Source organism: Hirundo rustica, chromosome 8 (assembly GCF_015227805.2).
Source record: "Hirundo rustica isolate bHirRus1 chromosome 8, bHirRus1.pri.v3, whole genome shotgun sequence".
Lineage (NCBI taxonomy): Eukaryota > Metazoa > Chordata > Aves > Passeriformes > Hirundinidae > Hirundo > Hirundo rustica.
This window is the reverse complement of record NC_053457.1, coordinates 21997552-22018866: the sequence shown is the minus strand read 5'-3', so window position 1 is coordinate 22018866 and position 21315 is coordinate 21997552. Positions and strand designations below refer to the sequence as shown.

At 50.7% G+C, this 21315-nt stretch overlaps 1 protein-coding gene across 1 annotated transcript in view; it reads right to left on the bottom strand.

The window, feature by feature from the left end:
- The window catches only part of HPSE2 (heparanase 2 (inactive)), a 107926-nt gene that overhangs the window by 10953 nt on the left and 75658 nt on the right, over window positions 1-21315 (bottom strand). The window contains exons 6-9 of the mRNA XM_040071484.2: window positions 13101-13148; window positions 5128-5221; window positions 2524-2630; window positions 1625-1739 (exon numbers count right to left, since the gene is read on the bottom strand). Of these exons, the coding sequence (XP_039927418.1) occupies window positions 1625-1739; window positions 2524-2630; window positions 5128-5221; window positions 13101-13148 (364 nt within the window). The remainder of the gene's footprint in view (window positions 1-1624; window positions 1740-2523; window positions 2631-5127; window positions 5222-13100; window positions 13149-21315) is intronic.

The window sequence follows — 21315 nt, the reverse complement described above, 5'->3', positions numbered from 1 at the left end:
CACGGCCCGGCCGTGCTGGGCTTTACGGTGTTTGCAGCTTTTAAACCCTTTGTCTGTTTTCACCTGCCTGTGGCTCTTTTATAGCACAGGAGTGGAGGGAAGGGGGTTGTGGAAGCACCTGCCAGAGTTTGTGCAGGAGCACAGTGGTGGGATGTGGGATCGGTGCTGAAGCACGTGGGAGAGCGAGGAAATAATCATGACAGCAATTGGCACCCAACTTATTGGGAGATTTATCTTTAAAACAACAGCGAAATCCAAGTTAAAGACTTCCATTGTGTTTAACAGCCTGGGGTTTATTTCACTAACTCCTTCCCTGGCTTTAATCCCGTTCTGAACTGTGCTCCTTCTCCAGCCGCTCTGGGGCTGCTGCCCCACTGTGCCAGGAGAGCTGGGCACAGGCCACCTCTGCCCCGCTGTGCCAGGAGAGCTGGCCACGGGCCACCCTCTGCCCCGCTGTGCCAGGAGAGCTGGCCACAGCCATCTGCCATCCCCGTGCACCCAGCAGGCAGGAGCTGGCCTGCACCCATCCAGCCGGGAGCAAACCAGGGCGCTCTGAAGCCCTGGGAAAGGGGGTGAGGTGGCTTAGTCAGGGAAATTGGCTCTTCAGGAGAAGTCCATCAAGTGCTAGCTGCGAGCTCAGGTTCACTTCAAAACCAGCTCAAAGCCCCCCAGGCTGTCCCCAGAGCCGGCAGGTATGCTTGCTGGAAGGCTGCATGTGGGAGCAGACCAAGATGCGCCAGGAGATACTCAGAGCAGCACAGGACCATGCTCTCCTGCTCACTGGTTTGCTCTCAGGAGCCAGCCTGATGTTCAAGGATGCTTTTGCAGGGTTGCTGTTTTCATTGCCTGAGTAGGCAGAGCGCACTGAGATGCAGCTCCCTCAGACTTTGCTCCCCTGCAGCCAACCCTGAGATCCCAGCACAGCATCAAGGGCAGGCTCGCAGTGTCAGGGTCGTGCACATCTCCAACAGGGATCCCCAGCCTACTGACAGTGTTTGCTGGGTCATGGACCAATAAATCCCTTCTAGGAGAGATGCAGAGCACCCAGCTGCTCTGCCAGGCTCTCTTCTTACAAGGCGGTATATTTACTAACCCCCAGAGGAAAAGGAAACCTGCTACTTTTAACAGGATTTTTCATATGGTTTCCTTATCAGCACCATGTGCTCTGGGAGTTCCCCTCTGCCCAGGTGTTTCTGAAGAATGAGGGATGTTGTGGGGCACTGATGAGGACCGCTGCTTGCTGTGAAGCTTTCACCTTGGTTTCTAGAAATCTGAAATCAAGTACTGAAGCTCCAGCCTGGCTTCCCTTGGGAGCGATCCAGCTGCCCACCCCATCCACCCCTCCAACTCGCCAGCCTGCCCTGATACCCCTCAGTGGTACCAGCCTCCCTCCTGGGCTACCAGCCCTGGGGCATTAGATGAAATTTCAGCTACAAAGGTATCGCTCTCCCACCTGCCTCCAACATGTGGCACTTGACATGAACTAACATCTCCTATTAACACTGTAAGGAACAGATCTGGAAAATTCATTTTCCAGCAGGGTTCAGAGAGGCCACAAGGAGAGAATCTCCCCAAATGTTCAAGGAGAAGCCAGCACCAGCATGACATCCTCGGGCAGACCTACCGGCAGGGGGTTGAAGTTCTGGTCCACCAAGTGGTTGTGGCCATGGTCGAGGAAGGAATGCCGCACCACCACGTCGATGCCCTGGCTGGCCAGCAAGCCCAGCGTGTTCAGCCACCTGGGGACAGAGGGAACAGGGCCAGGGCACCATGGGGGGAACACTGTGGGGGGACTGCCTGGTCCCAGTGGCACAGCTGCTGTCATGCATCCGACCTGATCCCTGCTCCAGCTCCTGAGCTGAGGCCTCCAGAGGGTTTTGTGAGCTGGGCATTAACTGGCTCCTGCTATCCCTGCCCCAGCAAGTCTGCATGTCTCTTCCCCTGCCCCAGCTGTGCCCAACTTGCACATCCCAAACCGTGCCTGAGTGCTGTGTGTACCCCAATATCTCAGCCCTCTGCCCAGAGCCTGGGGTGCTCCCCCAGCCTGCCAGCACTCTGCACCCTCTGTCTGAGCAGGGCGGACCAGACCTTTGCACTGGCCTCTCTTCTCACAATCCCTGGGAAAGATCTTCAACTCCCACATCCTGCCACAGCCCCAATAGCCCAGGCATGTCCCTGAGCTTCCCTGCAAAGCTTTGATAATCCTCCTCCATCTTTCGTGATCACAGCCAGCTCTGAAGGTCTGAACTGGGGCTTTGCAGCAGGTTGTCCAGGCCACGGGGACAAGCCCCAGGAGCCAGGAATGGTTGTAGCTTCAAAGGAGAGAAAATGGAAAGCAGAGCTGAGGAGGGGTAATAGGAATGAAATGGAGGAATTGACAATACTCAGGCTGCCAGGGAGTACTGAGGGGGTGTCTGGGCCTGGAGCTCGCCCTCTTCCAGCTGCAGTGCCTTTGCAGCACCTCAGCCTGCAGAGCCCGTGGGGGTGGCAGTGCCCTGGTGCTGACAAGCCAGTGTCACTCACAGGAACCCGGCTGCATATGAATCAGAGAGGTTGTTCATGCCTCCAGCTGAATTCATGCCAACACCTTCCAGCCAGATCTTCTTCCCTGGCGTGTACGTGTTCACTACCTGCGTGAGAGACAAAAGCAACCAAAATTACTCTGGTGAACCTGGGATTTAAAGCCAAGGCATACATCTCCTGTCTCATGGGAAGACTTGTGGAGACTCTGGTGATGGTGCCTGCCTGGCCTTGGCATATCACTCTGTGTCTTATCTTGGGTGGTGGGACACTATTCCTCACTCTTTCCTGCTGCTGCCCCACATCCCCTCGCATTCTCTGGAGCTGCTCCCAAACGTATTCTCATGTTCCCAGTCCCAGATCCTGCTCTTCCCCCATGGTCCCCATGCACTCCATCCCACAGACTGCCCTCTCATGTCATCCTAGCTCTCCATACCCCCTTTCAAGGTGGCTGCCAGCCATGGGTAGCCCCCGAGCCCCAATGGCTCTGCAGCGTGGGGGCACTGGGCCACATACTGAAGTCAAGTGGATTAAAAGTGGGTGGGCACTCAGGGAGAAAGCAGTGGGGTTCCTCCAGTCACAAATACTCAGTCCCACAGCTGAGCAGGGGCTGCTTTGCCACCTGAGGGGTCCATGGCACAGGTGGGACACGCAGGTCTGAGCATGCTGGCCCACCCCTTAAAGGGCTTCAGCTGGCATTGCAGATACCTGTGAGATTCCAGATGGGACAGGAGGGCTCAGATGGCCAGAGCTGCCCTGTCCCAGCCTGAGCAACCTTCACCACACCCTGTCCCCTTTCCTGCAATCCCACTTCTCCAGGCTGGGTGACGAGCTCCCAAGACCAGATGTCTGCAAACCCAGCGGCCCTGGGAGCGCTCTGCGCAGCCTGATGGATCCTGCCCCATTAGTGAGGAGCGCTGGAATGTGCTGGATGGACTGGGATCCCTCAAAGATGTTAAATACGCCAGCTCTGGGCTGCCTCCCACTCACAGCCTGTGAGAGTCGACAACCCTGACTGAAGCCCCAGAGGTGTTGGCATCCTGCCTGTAATTATCTAAGCCCGCCACCTTCCCCGGTCTGAGAGGAAGCAATAAAACAGGGAAGTGGACAAGTCCAGCTGCTCTAATCAGCCCCGGCAGGATGCACGGACTCAGAGCCAAGCTGGAGGCTATTAGCACCCAGTGCTGTGCTTTTGCTCAGCCACACTGGCATTCCCAGGAGAGCCTTCCCCAGCCCTGCCCTGTGCAGACCAAATTCTGGCCCACGGGTGTGAGGGTTCCCCTAAACTGCACCAAGGGCAGCTCTTTGCTGCTTCTGGTCTGGGGGTGGATGGAGCCCCACTCCATTCCCAGCAGGTTCCAGCCCGCAGCAGAGGTGGGACACGTCACCACTTATGGCAGGGCATTATTCCCATGGGGGCTGGGTCAGCTGGTGTCTCTTGCTTGCCCCACAGTCATTCCACTGGCCACTGTGTCATGCCTCCCACACAGCAGGGGTATCATCCACATACAGGGATGACTCCCAGCTTGTGCCAGAGGGCTCAGCAAGCAGCTTCTCTCCTCCAGCCTTGCTGCACTGCACTGACCCTCTCATCCCCTTTCCCCGGGCCTCTTTGAGTTGTTTACTCATTCTATGGTTTCTCCCCGCAGGAAATACAAGTGAGACATTGTGGTGAGTGGTAAGATTCGAAAACCTAGACAAGACAGATGGATGGACATCTTCTCTAATCCCTAAGGCCTTTTTCGCTCTCTAGGTGTTCCTTATTTCTTCCAGGACTGACAGCTGAGTGTGTCAGTCTCAGCCCTGGCCCTCTATCAGCCAAAGCAGGGGGACCCTGCAAAGCCCCTGTCATGTATTCCACTGTTAGGGATGCAAGCTGGGTCCCCTGGAACAGTGAGGAAAGGAACACTCCTGAGCCAGGCAGAGCCATGGACTGACACCACAGGCCAGCGACAGCTGGGTTTTTTGACACGGTCAAAACATGGTCATCAGGGAGAAAGGACACTACTTCATAATGGTCACAATTCTCCACCAGCGAGAACCACTCTGGGAATGCAACTGTCACTGCTTTGGAAGCAACTGTTCCAGGCACTGTGAGCAAGTGGGGCAAGATGTGGTGGTAGGAGCCCCCTCCTGAGGAGACGTGGCACTGCCTGTGCTCAGGAAGGTTTGGTACAACCTGGCTGCTTGCTCCCCTCCTTCTTCTGGGGAGCAAGTCCAGTTTCACCCTCAATACATGCTGCTCCCTTCAAGAATTGACAGGTGGGAGACTCAAGCCAGTCAGGTGCCTTAGCAGGGCTTTGCATGGTGTTTGCTCCTGCACCGTGCGTCAGCCTGTCCCAGCACACCTGCACAGCCCATGCTGTGCCACTTCCCTCCAATCCCACCGCACATCCCCCCCTGGAGCAGGCTTTGTGCTGCCTGGTGTCCACCCCGTGCCCTGGATGAGGGCTGGCTGCATTTTCACTGGGAGCACGGGGCCCAGCAGCCTCCCTTCCCCGCAGCAGCTCCCCTGGGAGTGGGGAGCTCTGGCCGTGAGCTGTGCCACAGCCAGGCTCTGCAGGCATGGTGTCCCCTTGCCCCTGCAGACCCTTTGCACTCGCTCACCTTCTGGATTTTCCTGATCTGGTCTGAGAGTGTGTCTAACAGGCGTGTTTTCAGGAAATCTGTCACTTTGGCCACTCGACCATCAATGTAGTAACTGGAAGGAAAATAAGAAGACAAGGTCAGACAGCTGGAATTACCTCTGCCTGCAAACCACGTCCTCCTGCTCTGCTGCTATCCCATCCCAAGAAGCTTCCTTTGCTCTGGGGGGTCCCTGCTTGCGCCCTGTTCTATCCTGGCCCTCTGGACATGCCTGCCTGACAGATGCTTCAGTCTCCAAAATAGGATGTAAGGTGGACACACCCTGAGCACTGAGCATTCTGCACTTCAGGAACCACGGGAAGTTTTGCAATTTCTTAACTTGTACTTGTGAAACACTATTTTAAAGGCTGGGAGCAAAATGGCACCTGCAAAGGCTTTGCAGCACTCTTGCACAACCTACACCTCCCTTGCTTGCTCTTCCAGAAAATTCCACAGCTGAATTCCCCTGTCAAGAAATGTTGTGGCTGTTACCAGCAGAGGAATTCCTGCTCTCGCAGAAATACCTTCTGGCCTATGAATGCCAGGGAGTGTTTCCCATACAGGGGGCTGATTCCTGTTCTCCATGTGCTTTATTTTATGAAGTGCAGCTACAGTGCTGCCCATAACAATGTGAATCATCTGTCTCTAAGTGTGAGAGGAAGGCTCTGAAATGTCTCACTGCTGTCTCCTGGCTCCAGGACGTAAGCTGAAGCACCCTGTCCTGACTGCACATACCCTGTGTCTAGAGGTAATCCCAACTTGCCCCTCCTGAGGAGGAGTCTTGGGCTGTCACCTCTCCTCCATGCAAAGATAAATTGCCATTTACATCCCCCAGAGACTCCTGCCGGTCTTGCAGGGAACAGGACGCTTGCTGCAGCATGCACAGCCACACCCCTGGGCTGGCCTGTTTTCTGATAAATAGGTTTTGCAAGAGACACTTTATGAACTTTCTCCTCCCAAATCTGCATTGCGCATCAGCCACTCACCACAGCAAGCCCCAGAGTACGTCAGAGCCATGCTGGGGGGATGGAGGTTCCCAGGAACAGCAGCAGCTCTGGTTGGGGTTGGTGGGGCTCAGTCATTGCCTGCCATTCCTCGCTGGATCTACATCCACTCGGATTTCACCGGAGTTACACAGACCCTTCTCCCTCCCTGCAGACCCAGGTGCAGCCATGGGTGCTGGATGCATAATGGGCTAAAGACCTGGGCACTGAAGAAAGGGGGATTCACCTTTCCAGGGCTGCTTTCTCCATGACATGCATCTCATCTGCACCAGTGAGCAGCTGTAGCAGTTGTAGCGGCTGTTTCTCTTGGGTGCTGGAATGCAGGAGCATCCCCAAGGGATGCCGTGGGCTAACTCAGCCTCAGACAGAGCACCTGGCACATGTGCAACACGCACAAGTGCTTGGAGAGGGTTTTTGTATCTCCCCACTCCAAGTCCCCAACTGTCCCAGAGCAGAATTCTATTACAGGCTCAACTTGCAAATGCATTCTACAAGAAGAACCTCCTCTGTCAACCCTCCCCCAGGCGTGCAGTCCCAGCTGTGTCCCCAGCAAAGCCCGGGAACATGCCAGGCACACCCCAACATTGTGTGACGTGGGGAAGGAGGCAAGAGGCATTCCTGTATATCCACGGTGACTGGGAGGTGCCAAGGGCAGAGATAATCTCCAGGGAGAATTTAGGAAGGGTTCAAAATCATTCCGATCACTTACACGCTATTGAACCACTGGCTGCTGGGAGGAGAGCAGATCTGTGAGCAGCAGGCAGTGGTGGGGTTTACACAGATTACTTTTTAAGACAAAATTACAAAGCAGTGTTCTCTGGGGATGGCAGATGTTTGGATTTTAGCACGGCACTTAAAAACGGAAGAGAAATTGCTTTTTCAGACTGCTGTGGACTAAAAACCCCATCACCTGGGCCGAAAACTGGCTGAAAGACATAGAAAAAAGGTTGCATTCACACGGAAAAGATGGAGATAGGCAGACTTCAGTCTGTGTATGACCTCTCCAATGTATCAGGTTTTCTGCAGGGTTTAGCTCCTTGGCCAATATGGTCCCAGGACTCAGGATAAACCTCTCAGAGAGCAAAGACAAGCTTGCACCTCCTCACCACCTCATTCAAGCACAAGGTGTGTGCTGATGTGCAGCTCCGCTGACAAGGGGAGAGGACCAGCAGCAGACCCAGAGGAGACTCTCTCCTCCCAGAAATCACACAGAGGCAGCCTGGGAAGCTGTACGGCCCAGACCCTACAGGGAAGAGAAATACCCTGGAATATGTGCCATGGTCACACTTTCTTTAGATACCTTCCTTAAAAACCCAAAGAAATGGAGGCTGGTGGAGGCATGAAGGGCAGAAATAGAGTATCAGTATTCCTGCTTCAATATCAAGAATTCTTGGTAGCACACTTCCTGGCGGCATGAAGAGTGGAACATTTCAGCTTTGTGTGTGGAAACAGAGCATGAAGACAATTACAAACTTCAGTAAAATGGGCAAGGATCTCTTGCAAATCTGCCTGAGAAGTCCTCAGTTGCCAACAGGTCGTTTCACCCTCCTCAGACTAGGAAAAAGGGAAAATGGCACCAGTTGCACAAGGCTTGTGAGGAAGAGAGAGGAACTGAGGTCTGTGCTGATACCTGACTACTCAGGAATGGGTTTCCAGCTGTAGGCTTCATCTCATTGAGTTAAGGGCACTTCCTTTTGGCGAATTCAACCATCAGTATAGGCAGCGTAGAAATCCACAAAATGCGAACAACAGTCAGGCCTTTAAAGCTGGAGAAGAGCTCATTAGGCGTGGATTATTCCTTGGAGTAAAGGCTGCAGCTTTGCTGAGATTTACAATGACTCAGTGCACTTGACTTTAAAAAAAAAAACACAACCAAACCACAGCAACCTAAAACAATTGCAACTCTTCAACCTCCAAAAAAGCCAGCAGCAGCTGCAGAGATATCCAGCACTGACAAATATCTCCCAGGCAGCCGACCTGAGCCAGCCCCGGGCTCCGTGGCACTCACACGCTCCTCTTAAATTCCGCAAGGGGATGAATGGACAGACCCACCCCAGCATGGGCAGAGGTCTCTGTCAGCCACAGCTCTGCAGAGGCAGAGCACATGGAGCTCTTGGACAAGCTGTTTGTCTCCAACACAGGCTGACAGTTCTGTCAGTGGGCTCAGGGTATGGCTCAGCAACAGAAGCCTCGGAGACATCAGCATGCACACCATGAGCACTGACCATGCTGTTTCTTATAATCCAGGAGAGAATACGTATGGCCAATTATATACAGGGCTGGGCCATTGTGTCCTGCTGTTTGATGCCGCTGTCTCTATGAACAGGCAGTCTGCAAGAGCATGAGTAGAGCAAGCCAAGAAAAAGAGGGATTTAGCAACTATATCCCAGATGAGAGATAGATCTTGAAGGAAAGGCCACGTACGTCTGCTTTTGGGTGCCCTTTTATACTTTGGATGCCTATTATACAAAGCAGAGACAAATTCTTCCCCCTCCACTTACGTTACCCCCTTTCTAAAACCATCATTTGACTATGCCGTAGAAACCCAGGATGACATCAGTGCACTTTGCAAAGGGAGGTGGCCAAACCAGAGCGTGGTGCAGGGGAAGGACTCAGCCAAGGGCTGGGCAAGAATTTATGCCAGTGCTACAAAACGAACCACCCTGGCCTCCATCCTTGGATGGAACTGTAGCATGGGACAAAGATGAGCTGAGAACAGTAGTGAGGAGGGCTGAACACAGCTGCCAGTCAGAAATGCCCTTGTTCCTGAGCAGGCTGCACACAGCTCCCCACTGTGCCCCAGAGAGGGACAATGCCAGGCACCAGAGCACTTGGGCAATTTGGGGGCTGGCTACACATCTATGTCCTCTCACCTCCAGGTCTTGTGTTGCATTTAAAATGATTTTCTGGCAAGATCCATGATTTGCTGCATGGGAGCATAAGCATCGTACTGTGTTTAATGAAGGCAGTGCACTGACTCCTGGGCAGCTGGTTTCATTTACATCCTCCTTCATTTTAAAGAGAAACCTTTGCCCCTATTATCTGACCTCTTCTTCTGTTGCAGTTAATTACATTAAAGCCCACTTCCCAAAGCTCAGGAATTTCCGGATCTACTTTGTTGCCTGCTGCTACAGGGAGAGTCTGCTTGGAATTAGGGCACTCGCCTGCCAGGGACGGAGCAGGGCAGATCCTCACTGTCAGCATGACACCCTGCTGCCACTGCAGCTGTGAAACAGACACCTCTGCTGACAGGTGGCCCTGAGCCGTGAGCATCTTCCTGAGGAGAGGGTGTCTGCAGAACAGGACATGGGGCAGCCACACTGCTTCTCATGGAGAGGAGAGGCAGGATGCCACCTGCTCCTTCCAAAGATCTGCAGCCACAGGTGAGAGGGGCTGCCCACCTCCAGTCAACTAATAAATGCATTGATGAAGAGTGACTGGGGGCTGTTCCCTGGCCCCAAAGGCACAACTCACATCCACGCTTTTCTCTAGCCCCAGACAAGATGCATTTGCCCATCCCACCACCGAGAGCCATCTCTGCCCTGTGCCATCTCCCCAGCCTTGCCCTGGCATTGCCTAGAAATGTGCTGGTGGCCAGGGCCATGGTGCTGCCAGGAACTGTTCCTTCCTTCAGACACTGAAGAGGATTGCAAGCTGGTGGGAAAAGCGATGCCCTGACCAGGTTTATTTACAGGTTGCTGTGGGTTTCACTTTAAAACCACCACACGGGTACGAATGGGTCAGAGACTCCTTTCTGCAGCCCTTTCCTCCAGGCACAGCCTGTAGAGACACTGCACTCTGAGCACTCGCAGTGGGCTGATGTGAGCTCGAATACACACCCTTGGTATATACACTGCTGGGTGTGCCCATGCAGGGCAACTCTCTCCTGGCACCTTTGGGAAATCTGCCCTGCGCTGCTGCCCGTGAGCATCTCCCCCTGCACGCTCAACGTGACTTGGCCAGAAGAGACGTCACCCAAACCAGGCTGGGCAAGAGCATTTTAAGAAACATCTCACACGTGCCTGTGGGTCTGGCACCTCTGATTTGCCACATAGGACAAGTGACTTTGTATCTTGGAAGAGAAGATGGCATTCTCCAAGGAGCCACGGGACAGATGTCTGCTGGTTTTGAAGATGTAAACATTCACTTTCCCCATAGGTAGCAGGGATTTGTGTTTCAGAGGCAGCATTGCATGAGGATTTGCCCATTAAAGAGAACAAACTTGGAGCCGTGTGCAAGACTTTGAACGGCAAACCAGTTGCACGGACTGAGAGTGTGTGCCTGGGGATGGACTGGGCACAGTTGCAGGTTTAAGCAGACAATGAATCTTCATCATGTGTGAGGACACCAGCACAGAGCAAAGAGACGGCTGTGGGGAGGATTCTGGGCAGTGGAAACCCACATCCAAAGGCTGACAGGGTCTGCGTTTACTCATAACCAAACATAACAATCTAAATCACCAGGGAAATGCCAAAGCTCTTGGAGCCACTGTCACTCCCTCCTTTAGAGGAAATTCCCTGGGCACCTTGAAGCCATTCACACCCCAGCAACACTTTTGAGGAGGGAGGTACACATGCTGGGTTATGTTATGTATGTAAGTGAAACCATACTCAGCTTTGTGAGTGCGGCTCACTGGTGAGCTGTTTAATTCTACTCAGTGTCACTTTTCTATCAATTAAATTTCAGATATATTCTGTTTTCACACAGAGAATAGGGTTCCTTGCAATATATTCTTTTCTCAATTCCCATTCTGGATTGAGCAGAGAATTTTCAAAGGAATAACAGATTTGACAAATTTATAACCAATATCCCATGAGAACGTTAGGGTTTGGAACCGAAATACTCATACTTGAAATTAGACAGCAGTTTGGTTTCCTGCTAATAATTTTCTTCTTGGATACAAAGGAACTTGTTTTGTTTTGTTTTGCTGTTTGGAGCAGAGGGATGAGACACTGTTTTGACATTTATTCATAAACAGTACAGAAGCCCAGCTCAGAGCTGTGGCCATTGCCAGTCCTCACAATCACATACGAGTGCTATCTCCAGAGCTGCAAACCCTGGCTGGGGGAGCAGCAGGAACAGTGCAGTGGAAATGGGTCAGCAGGCAGCAGCTCAGCCCTGCTGACCCTTGTGGGGAGCTGCACCAGCCCTCCCAGCCACAAGCTGCTGCTTCAGCACCAGACCTGACAAGCACTTCAGACTGACCCTATAAGAAAAGATTTCAAAGCAGCCATGCAGGCAGATTCCCTGCACACCAGATGAAACTCCACATCTGAAGCCTGGAAGATTGTTCCTTCAATTCATCCAAGGGCTTGGCCCAGCCGTCAAGCCCTGTTGCAGAAAGCAAATTCCTGGACTAAGTAAATGCGATCAGCACATCGTGTAATCATGAAAAGCAAATTCCTAGAGGAGACATAGATCATCATTGCACAGCATGAGCCTGTAAGTAACACAAATCCTGCTCCAATTGCTCTGCTACCCCACTGTCCCCCTTGCTGCAAGCTGCTGCTGCCTGGCAGGGAATTGGACTCACAGGTTGCTGGTCATATCTATTGCTATAAACTCCTCTAAGATGCCAGAAATTGCTTCTGCAGAAGCCTCCAAGGTTAACACACAGACACAGAGACCATGGGTGCACTTGCAAGAAAATCTTGTGTGCTAAAGCTCACTGAGCTCTGCTTAAGAGCAGGTCTCCAGAGGTCTCCTTCACAAGTGATGGATTTACAAGCTCCACTATTGCCCTTCAGCAAAGCAGCCCGAGCACCTCACTGTGAAGAACCAGCTTGGGAACAAGACCTGTGGGCAGCACACTCGAGCACAGCCTGGACCTGAGACCCTGGCTCCCAGGCCAGTGTCCTGCATGGGAAGTACAACCCAGCATGACAGCAAATCCACCTTTTGTGAGAACAGAATGGTCTCACCATGGTTTTTTTTTTTTCCTCCAGTGAATATTTGTCTCTGAAATATACCTTTTCTGTGGTAAGAGAGAGTCCTGCCTGCCCCACAAGCCCTCCTGCTATCAGTTTTGGTGGTCACTGCTGGGCTTGTGTGGTGCCTCACCTTTGCACTGGTGTTTGCATTCCCACTGCAGAGAGCCTCAGCCTGCTGGGGAGCCTACCTCTGGCCACAGCATGCAAACTGAGGCAGGTGGAAATGCGAGGAAGAAAAAGGTGGTTTGGGATTTTCCCTCAAATAACAAAACCTCTCCCCCAACGTGGTGCTTGTTACACTCAGTGCTACAGCTCAGAGCTTCCTTTGCTCTTCTGAAATGCAGCATTCGTAGGACCAGGAGGGAAAACAAGTAACATCATCTCTTTCAGCCTCAGCTGGGCCAGGATCTTGGATGTTCATCCCCTTTTTACTGATACCTGCTCCTGGGGCTCCACCTGCGTGTGGGACACAGCGGTGTGTCTTTGTCACCCTTTCAAAGCAGAGTGGGGGCTGGGCCGTTGTGTGCTTACCCTTGGACTAAGATGCCTCTCCCTTGTCTGGATGAGCCAGATTCGGGGCAGTGGGCATGAGGAGAGAGTGACTGGGGTGAAAGGAAGAGGGTTTTCAGATAGTCCCGTACGTCTGTCACATGTGGCTTTCGCCTCCTTGTCCCCACCCAAGCCACCCCCGGAGCTGCCTGTCCTCCAGCTGCCTCTGGAGACTCAGCAGTCCAGATCAGGGCTGTTTCCAGCGATCTGGCAGGCCACGCATACAGGCAGTGGTATTTTTATCCTGTGCCTCAGCTACTGAGGTAAAGTTTATTACATCCACTCCTATAATTGTTTGAGAGGCTCAAGAAAGAAGGGCAGAGTCTCCTTCACCTGTTTAAATTCAGCAGGACAGAGGAGGTGGCTGTAGCACATCTGCCCCTTTGACACCCCGAGAGCCCCCAGCTCTGCTCCCAGTATCTGTGATCACCGCACCGAGTGTTGGAAAAGAGAAGGAATGGTGAATACCTACTGTTGCCAGGTAACAGCATCCACCGTGCCGCCAGCCACTTTCATGAACCTACGGGAAACAGAGGAAGAAACCAGATAAGCCCGGTGCTGCCACAGGGGAAATCCTAAAACAACCAATGCTCATCCTACATCATGAGATACCAAAGGCGGCCACTGTACCCGAAAACACCTTCTGATGAAGCCTTTGTGACCTTAAATAGAGGGAGTAAATGCTACTTAATACAAATGCTTGTAGCAAGCGCAGCTGAGAACAGTGAAACCCAACTGGCAGCAGAGCTCTGGGCATCATTCTAGAGCAGGTGGGGAGAGCTTTCAGAACACCACAGTATTTCAGGAACAAGATCTTGAGGTATGTATTAAGTTCTGTGACTAGAACAACTCTCAATAATATGTTGTGAATGTCCATCTTAGGAGATACTTCTTAGACCCCAATATGTATTTAATCTGAGTAGCTCTTTGCCTGGATTCAAGCAAGGACTGGAAAATGGAAGAAAATGGAAATAAAACCCAGCAAAACTATTAGGTGCAAAAATGCCTCCTCCGGCTCAGGAAGCTCCTGAGGAAGGGAGGAAAAGCTGGACTAATACTGCTAAGTGCTTTCCTCTTTTTGACTCTTTCTTTGGCATTGGCTATTAGCAAACTGATGGGATCCTGACCTGGGTGTACTTTTGGCTTATTCCATTCCTATGTCTAACCACAGCACTTCCATGGACAAGGTTAAAGTCGGTGATATATGGATATTATTCTCCTGATGACTTCTGACCTGAGTAAGAAAATATCTCTTCCAGACAACTCCTGTTTGAGTCACACTTGGGGCTACACAGGTCCACCTGCTCGGGCTGCTAGCCCCAAAACCAAAGCAATTCCTAATGGGCACCTTTTGCAACCACCACAGGAGGAGCTGGTACTGCAGGGGTCTCTACCTGGTTCCCCAGCCCAGGAATCCAAACAGCACCTTGGAAATCTGCAGCTCCCAATAGGAAGCCCAAGCAGTTTTTCTATTCTTACATTTAGGGGCACGGATATGGAGACACACAGAGGCACAGTCCAGCTGGACAGGCACGTTGTCTGTGCAGGAGCGTAACGTGCACTGCTGATGCACTTTGGAAGTGATAATGCACACACATGACAGGAGACATTTGCTTGAGCTCATGAATATGCTGAGAAAGGAAGCGATGCTGTATTTTCTTGGGCTGCTTTTGATGCACAAGGATTCTGGGAACACAGCAGCAATGTCACAGCTGTCCCAACTCCACACAGGGTTGAGTCATGCTGGGTCCAGCGACCCCAAGGAGAGCCCCATGACCGAGGGTAGGGAGGGGGAAGGTCTGTGAGGAGAGACCATCAGACTATTTGTCATGGCAGGGACGAGCAGCAGCTTTCCGGCACATGAGCCTCTAATCAGGTCTGAAAGAAGAGCAGCAAGCTTCAGGCTAAATATAGCTTGGAAACCATCATTCTGACTTTAAATTAATGATCATGGTCAATTATAGACTGGGACAAAAGGGCAGCTGGACCCTGTGGAGCATAAGAGGATGCTGGCAAAGGCAGCAATAATAAATCCCTTCAGACAGAGAGGCAAGAGATACAATTAGAAATGGAAAAACAATAATATGCTGTAAACTCCTGTAGCACTGATGCATCCCTGATTCTGCTGCCCAGCAGTGCTTGAGCTCAGTCTCAGGCTCTGTAAAAGATGCAGAAGCCTTTCTGAAATGCTTTTTCATCTCTCTTGAGGGTCAGATCTGGAAGACAAGAGGCAATGCGATGGCTGGGGACAGTTCCTCCCCAGCTGAGCAGAGGGAGAATATCAGCTGGGCCAGCCCCAGTGAGCCATGGGGAGAGGTGTGAGCCCTCCACACTCACACTGTCACCTGGAAAAAAGAAAATTTTGCAAATATTGCTGAGGAGGTGTTGCTGTTGTATAAAACTAAGTGTGCAAAAATATGCCAAAAGATTGAAAATACCCCGCTCCCAGGCTTTTTTTTTTTTTTTTTTTAATTCTCTGTACAGGGGTTGCTGCATAAAATGTAATGCACAATGTCTATGGGAGTGAGCTAATGAACTCTAAACTGAAATTATGAACACAATCTATTGGAGTTGAAGATCAATATGTTGCAATTGGATTTGAAGATTCGCCCAGCTTGTTCCCTAACCTCAAATGCTTTACATTCCGGCTGAAAGTAAACCAACGTGGACTTTATTGAATCACCTCTTCAGTCTCAGCTTGGCACTCTCGCCTCACAGACCAAAACCATGAGCAAACCAAGCTTAAAGGAAGAAGCTCTCTGTTTTTCCTTGCCATTTCTATAGGGCCTATAGCCCTGTTGAAGACACACCTTCTACAGTGGTCTTTGAGCAGGAACTGAAAAGCAAAGCAAACTCTCATTATAACCTCCTAGAGCAGCAGAAGCAGGACATCCATATGCCTCGTCTCCCACGTCTCCAGGAAGCTATTTGGCCTCTTGATAAAAAGCTTCTGAGAAACTGTTCTAGGGCACAGGCATCACTCAGGCAGCACAGTGCAGACAAAAAAACAGGACAGAAAAGCCCCGGCTTGCTCAGAGTTCCTCCTCTGCCTCTATAATAGCAAGATAAATCAATTAGTTCTGGTAATAAACATACATGTCTAGCTCAAATTTTCTTTTCCATGTATGTTTTTCTTTCTTTCTGAGTTCTTCCTTTTTCCTTTTTTTGCGATTTTTGAAAGACAAAGTCCCTGGTAATTCTTCAAGTCCTCCCTTTAGAGGTGGAGTTGTTCCTGGAGCGTCCCAGCCGCCATGGGCAATGGTCTTGGCTCTCCAGGGGGAGCCTAGAGCAGCCCAGCAGCCAGCAAGTGGTACTACAGGAACAAGAGATGAAAGCCTGGGAGAGGCGGAGATGCAGTAATGCACAGGTATCCAAATATCCTTGTTTTAGGAACAGGGATTTAACTAATCCCTTTATTCCTGTAGCACCTGCGCTGCTCCATCCCCATATTTTGAGGGCAGTGAAGATCCATAAGGTCAAAATGAGCAGAGGTGACACATTTTCATTTGGGATCTGGACTATGCGATTTCCGTGTGTGCGGCACGGTGCAGGCGCAGTGAACCAGACACTTCCGGGAGGGCTCAGACCCCTGCACATGTGCTGCACAGATGGGCTGGGCTGGCACAGTAAATCTGCCATTTTCCTACACACCGGGGTCTCTCTGTGAGCACCAGCTGACCCTGCAGCACTTGTGCACTAAATCCCTCCCAGGAGCAGTGGGACAGGCTCAGCCCACACCGTGCAGGCAATAGGGGCAGTTTGCCCCATAATTCAGAAGGTGGCAGCCCCAATGCCTGCCCATGTAATACCCCTGTCTGGATTTCCACGTATCAGAAACCTGGGCACATGTTAAAATCCTCAAGAAAAGTCTTTGAAATCTTCTGAGCCAGCATTTCTAGGTGGGAGAGCAGAACACATCAGAGACATGTAGAGGAATAGGAATCTTGGGTAAAGAGCTTTTGATTCCGAGGATGATGCAAAGTCACCAAGCTTGATAAGAACATCTAAGTGACAGAGGGTAGGTTTAGATTGGGTATTAGAAAGAAATTCTTCACTGTGAGGGTGATAAGGCACAGGAGCGGGTTGACTGAAGAAGCTGTGGTTGCCCCATCCCTGGAAGTGTTCAAGGTTGGATGGGATCCTGGGGTAACCTGGTGTGTTACCTGTGTAAACCTGTGCGCTGAAAGATGTCCCTGCCCATGGCAAGAGGGTTGGAACTGGATGATCACTAAGTTCCTTTTCAATCCAACTCATCCCATTACTCTGTGACATGTCCATTTTCTTACCCTTGCAGCTGGCTCTGTGCCAGCATTCCATGCCACCATTGCTACCTGTGGGGCCCTGTGTTGAGCTAGAACTGAGAAAAATGTAATTCAGTATTGCTCGGTGGCTCAGACAGTTTCACAGCTCTATCCTAGAAACGGCAGCACTAGCACAAGGTGGGGCTCACCTCACAGGACACGAGTGAGCTGTGGGGGCAAGGAGCAGGAGGGCTGCAACACCTCAGCAAGGTACTGATACCCAAACTCTGTATTGTGACATCATGGGTGAAATCCGACCTCTCCCAGAACATCTCCATAGCCACATCTCCCACGATCACAACTTTCCCTTTAGTGCTGGCAGATACCTGAAACACGCCTCTGCTGATTCAATACTTGTCAGTCATGGAGCACCTACTGCAACCTTAAGTAAATTGCTCCCATGATTAATTAGCCTCCAAGTACATTATTTCTCATTTGAATGTGTCTGGATTCAGCTGCCAGCCTCTGGAACATCCTACGCTTATTCCTGATACATTAAAGAGACATCCACGTTTGGAAATCTCTTTCCCATGCAGGTAATTGCAGATTTTCATCCTTTAAATTATTAAAAAAAAAAAAAGGCAATGCTGTAATGCAGAACGCAGCTGCACAAGGAGACAAGTTGTTATTTCAGAGGCACCCAGGTGGTTTAGCATCTGAACGACTCCTGAGTGCTGGACTTTACAAACATGGGTTATTTCATCTGCTGCTCCCTGAAGAACTACAAAGCAGAGTCCTACCCTGCATGAGTCCCAAATGTAGGAGCAAGACTGGCCTGCCTGTGGTTGTGGTGGTGCCCTGGTGGATCCCTAGAGCAGGGTGGCAGATCTCTGCCCTTTGAGCCAGCAGTGATGGTGGAAAAACCTTCATCTTGTGTCTCAGTTGGCTGGTGAGGGTCATCAAGGCCCAGGCTTCACTTACCGACTTCTTCAGGTTCCAGCAGCACAACTGAATACCTACAGCAGCAGAAAGAGGTACTAGATCCCACTAATGCCACATGCAAAGCCTTTACCCCGCAGACGACATGCATGAATTTCATTCTGGGGAGCAGAGTCTGGTATGAACTAGCTATAAATCTGCTGATAATTCTCCAGTATTCTCCAGCTGCTCAGCATCACCTTTCTTCAGCCAGCCTGATCTGTGGTAGGGCTGCACAAGCCTTCCAGCAAAGAGGGCTTTATGTCCTTGGGGAGAGCTCAAGGAATTAGGAGATAGGGACCCCCTACCTCTAGCCTCCACAACACCCCGTGACAATTACTTACACAATGCCATGTGAATAACCTTCCTCCTTCTTTACAAAGCTTCCTTCCAAAGTACTTTCTGCACTGTGAACAAACCACCCCATTCACAGGCTCTTGGGCCTTGGTAACATTCTCTCTGAGCTGTCTCTCTTCTGAGCTGAAGAGGTATGGCCTGTATAATCTCTTCTCATGAGAAGAAATAACATGCTATGCACATCCTCAGCTCCCCTCTGTAACCTCCTGGTTCTATTTCATCTTTTCTGAGATGAAGTGTCTAAGATTGCAGGTTGTAATCAGAATGAAGGTCCAATGTGTACTTACACGGTGCCATAATCTCATCTAAGTCTTACACATTTTGTTCTTCCTATACAGGTGACTGTGATTCTGTCATTCCAGAAATCAAATTAAATTTCAGAAGCAACAACTATATTAACTCTTTCCTCCTACAAGAGCAGCAGGAGGAAATCTTTTGCTTATATCTTAGCTCCTTGACCCTGCTATATAACCAACTGCAAAATGAGTCATCACATCCTTCACACCTCATTTCAACGTATCTATGAACTGAGTTACTCAATTCATGAGTTCAATGCTACCAGAGCTTGAGTTCATGCTGCAGTGACCTCCTCCTTCCTTTGTATCATTAATTTAAAGTTCCTTGTCTTGTGGCTTAAACTTTTTTGCACAAAATTCTTGCTCTGGATCTGTTGAGTGTCCTGGTACAGTCTGTGCCACCAGCCTTGTGGTAGTGTGTGTAATAAAATGCAGCAAGGATATACTTTTTTTAAAAGAAAGTCAAACTGCCAAAACAGCTTCTAAAAATGCAGTGTTTACAAGTCCCTTGTGTCAAATATGGCAGAAGTCCTTCTCAGCAAGAGGACAGGAAAAATGCCTACATTCATTCCTAAAATTCATCCAGAGTCCTTCCCTTTGCCAGATACCACCTCCTCCAAATACTTATTTCTCCTTCTTACTTGAATTTAAACAAACAGGCTCTCTCCACACGCTGTCTTTGGCTGCTCTTTGGATAAAAATGAATGCCTGATCTGACTGAGGCATGCTGACCTGCACAGACAGGCACAGCCCTTTTCATCCTCATGATGGCAGAGGCACAAGGCAAAGGCAGCTATCATCACAACACTTCCAAAGTCTCTCCCATTTTTAGCACTTTGATTTTGCTTTGGTGGAAACCCAGTGTTCAACTTGTGCCATTTCATGAACTGCAAGCCAACCATTCTCTGTACCAGATAAGTGTTAGAAACCTTGGCTTGGGGTTGATTTGTGGGTGAAAGGAGCAGGGATGAGGACTGAGTCAGGTATTAACCTGACCCCTGTTTGGCTGCCCACAAATAACTAAGACATGCCCCTTCCCAGTCCCGGCATATTCACAGCTGGCAGGGAGGAAGGGCTTCACCACCGCTGACAAAAGTTCTTCTTCAGCTTTATGGGCTCCTTTCAGACCACTGTGGAATGACATCACCAAAAGGAAACACAGAGAACCGGATTGGTGGTTAAGTCTCCACAGGCAATACAAACCAGGAGGAGGAGGCAGTAAAATCATGAAGGGTGAGGAATTTTGCACCTTGCAAGGGGAAGACTGACAACTGGAGCCTCGCCACCTACTTCTGCCACCTGGCTGGAGGGGCTGTGGCTCTGTGACCAGAGGGTGGATGAACAATGGTGACTGCAGTAGCAAAAAGGGGCCAAGGAGCCTGGAAAGAGGGCAGGAAAAAAGCCAAGAAGTCACAAGATCTGGTGACTTTGAGATCTGTGGGAAGAGGAACAGGGAAAGAGAGTAGTTCCAGATAAAAAATATTTTCATTGCTCTGGTGACTCAGCAGACAGTCTCTCAGGACCTAAACTGGCCACAGAGCACCAACAGCCAGTCTAGCATGGGCAAAGGTGCCTGCCAGCCCTTACCCTGCCAGCACTGCTGCAGCTCCCACCGTGGCGGAGGTAACACACCACAACTTGTGAGTTACCGGTGTCAAAAACTGGGCTACACCAGCTGAGGAATGATGGGTCATGAGAGCCCAGAGCCAAATCCACCCAGACATGGCAGCCTAAGTCTTGTACCACATGTTCTGAGATTTAAGAAGTTTTAGCATCCCTCCTTCCTGATAACTTTTCCTCGTGTTTCTTCTCTTCCAGCACCAAATGGGCTATCCAGCCATGCATTAACCTTTGTGTTTGATTCCTGATCTGCTGTTAAAATCCATGTTAATTCCTTACAATCCCATAATTCTTTCCCCAAGCAAATTCTGAGCAGTTCTGGGACGCCTGTACCCGCAGACGCAGTAGGTAGCTAACATGGTCTGCTCTGCAACAGCTCAGGCTGCATGAATGGTATAATTAACACCTCATCAAACTCAACTGTTGGTTGTGTCTGGAGAAATTCCCTCTTGCACCTGTGCATCCACAGGACACCATTTCTAGCCTCTTGCATAGCAGGCCCAGCCACTGCAGCAGCTCTTGACTGCAGAGCCTGTCCTTACACCGACAGCAGCAGCCCAGCTCCAGGCTCCAGACCTGCCAGCCCAGGGTGACACCGATGGCCTTGGCTGCTCTGAGCCATTGCTCCGTGCAGGGTGGTGCAGGAGCTCAGGGGCAATAAGTCAGCACTGAAGGGTGTGCAAAACCCAAGCTTCTGTGCTTCAGGCTCTCGTCCCCTCACTACGGCCCACCTCCACCTTTGGGAAGTGCATGGCTGTCACCCAGCACCGCTCTGTGTCACCTGCCTAGGGACAGCCTCTGCAGAGGACAGCGTGCACACCCTCCTGTATGCTGCAAACTTCTGGGTGCCCAAACTGCCCATTATTGTAGCAGACCCCTCAGGAGGGGTTCAGTCCCACCCTGTCCTGGAGGACAGGCATAAGGATTTAGTCAGAAGAGCAGTGGAGGTGTTCAGCAGATACAAATGCCCAACTCATGTTGACACTGCCATGATTTCAGGACAAAATTTAAGCACAAAGAGGTTTAGTTGCTTGAGATAATAGCTAAAAATTGACTAAAATGTTTGGAACACAGAGCAGGAAAGTGTTATTCTAGTTAATACTTCACAGTGATGCTTTTCTCTGAGTGTTTTGGGACCTCAGATTATCTCCAGAGGCTTTCCCTGGAGAACATCTAATGTCAGCTTCTACTGCTG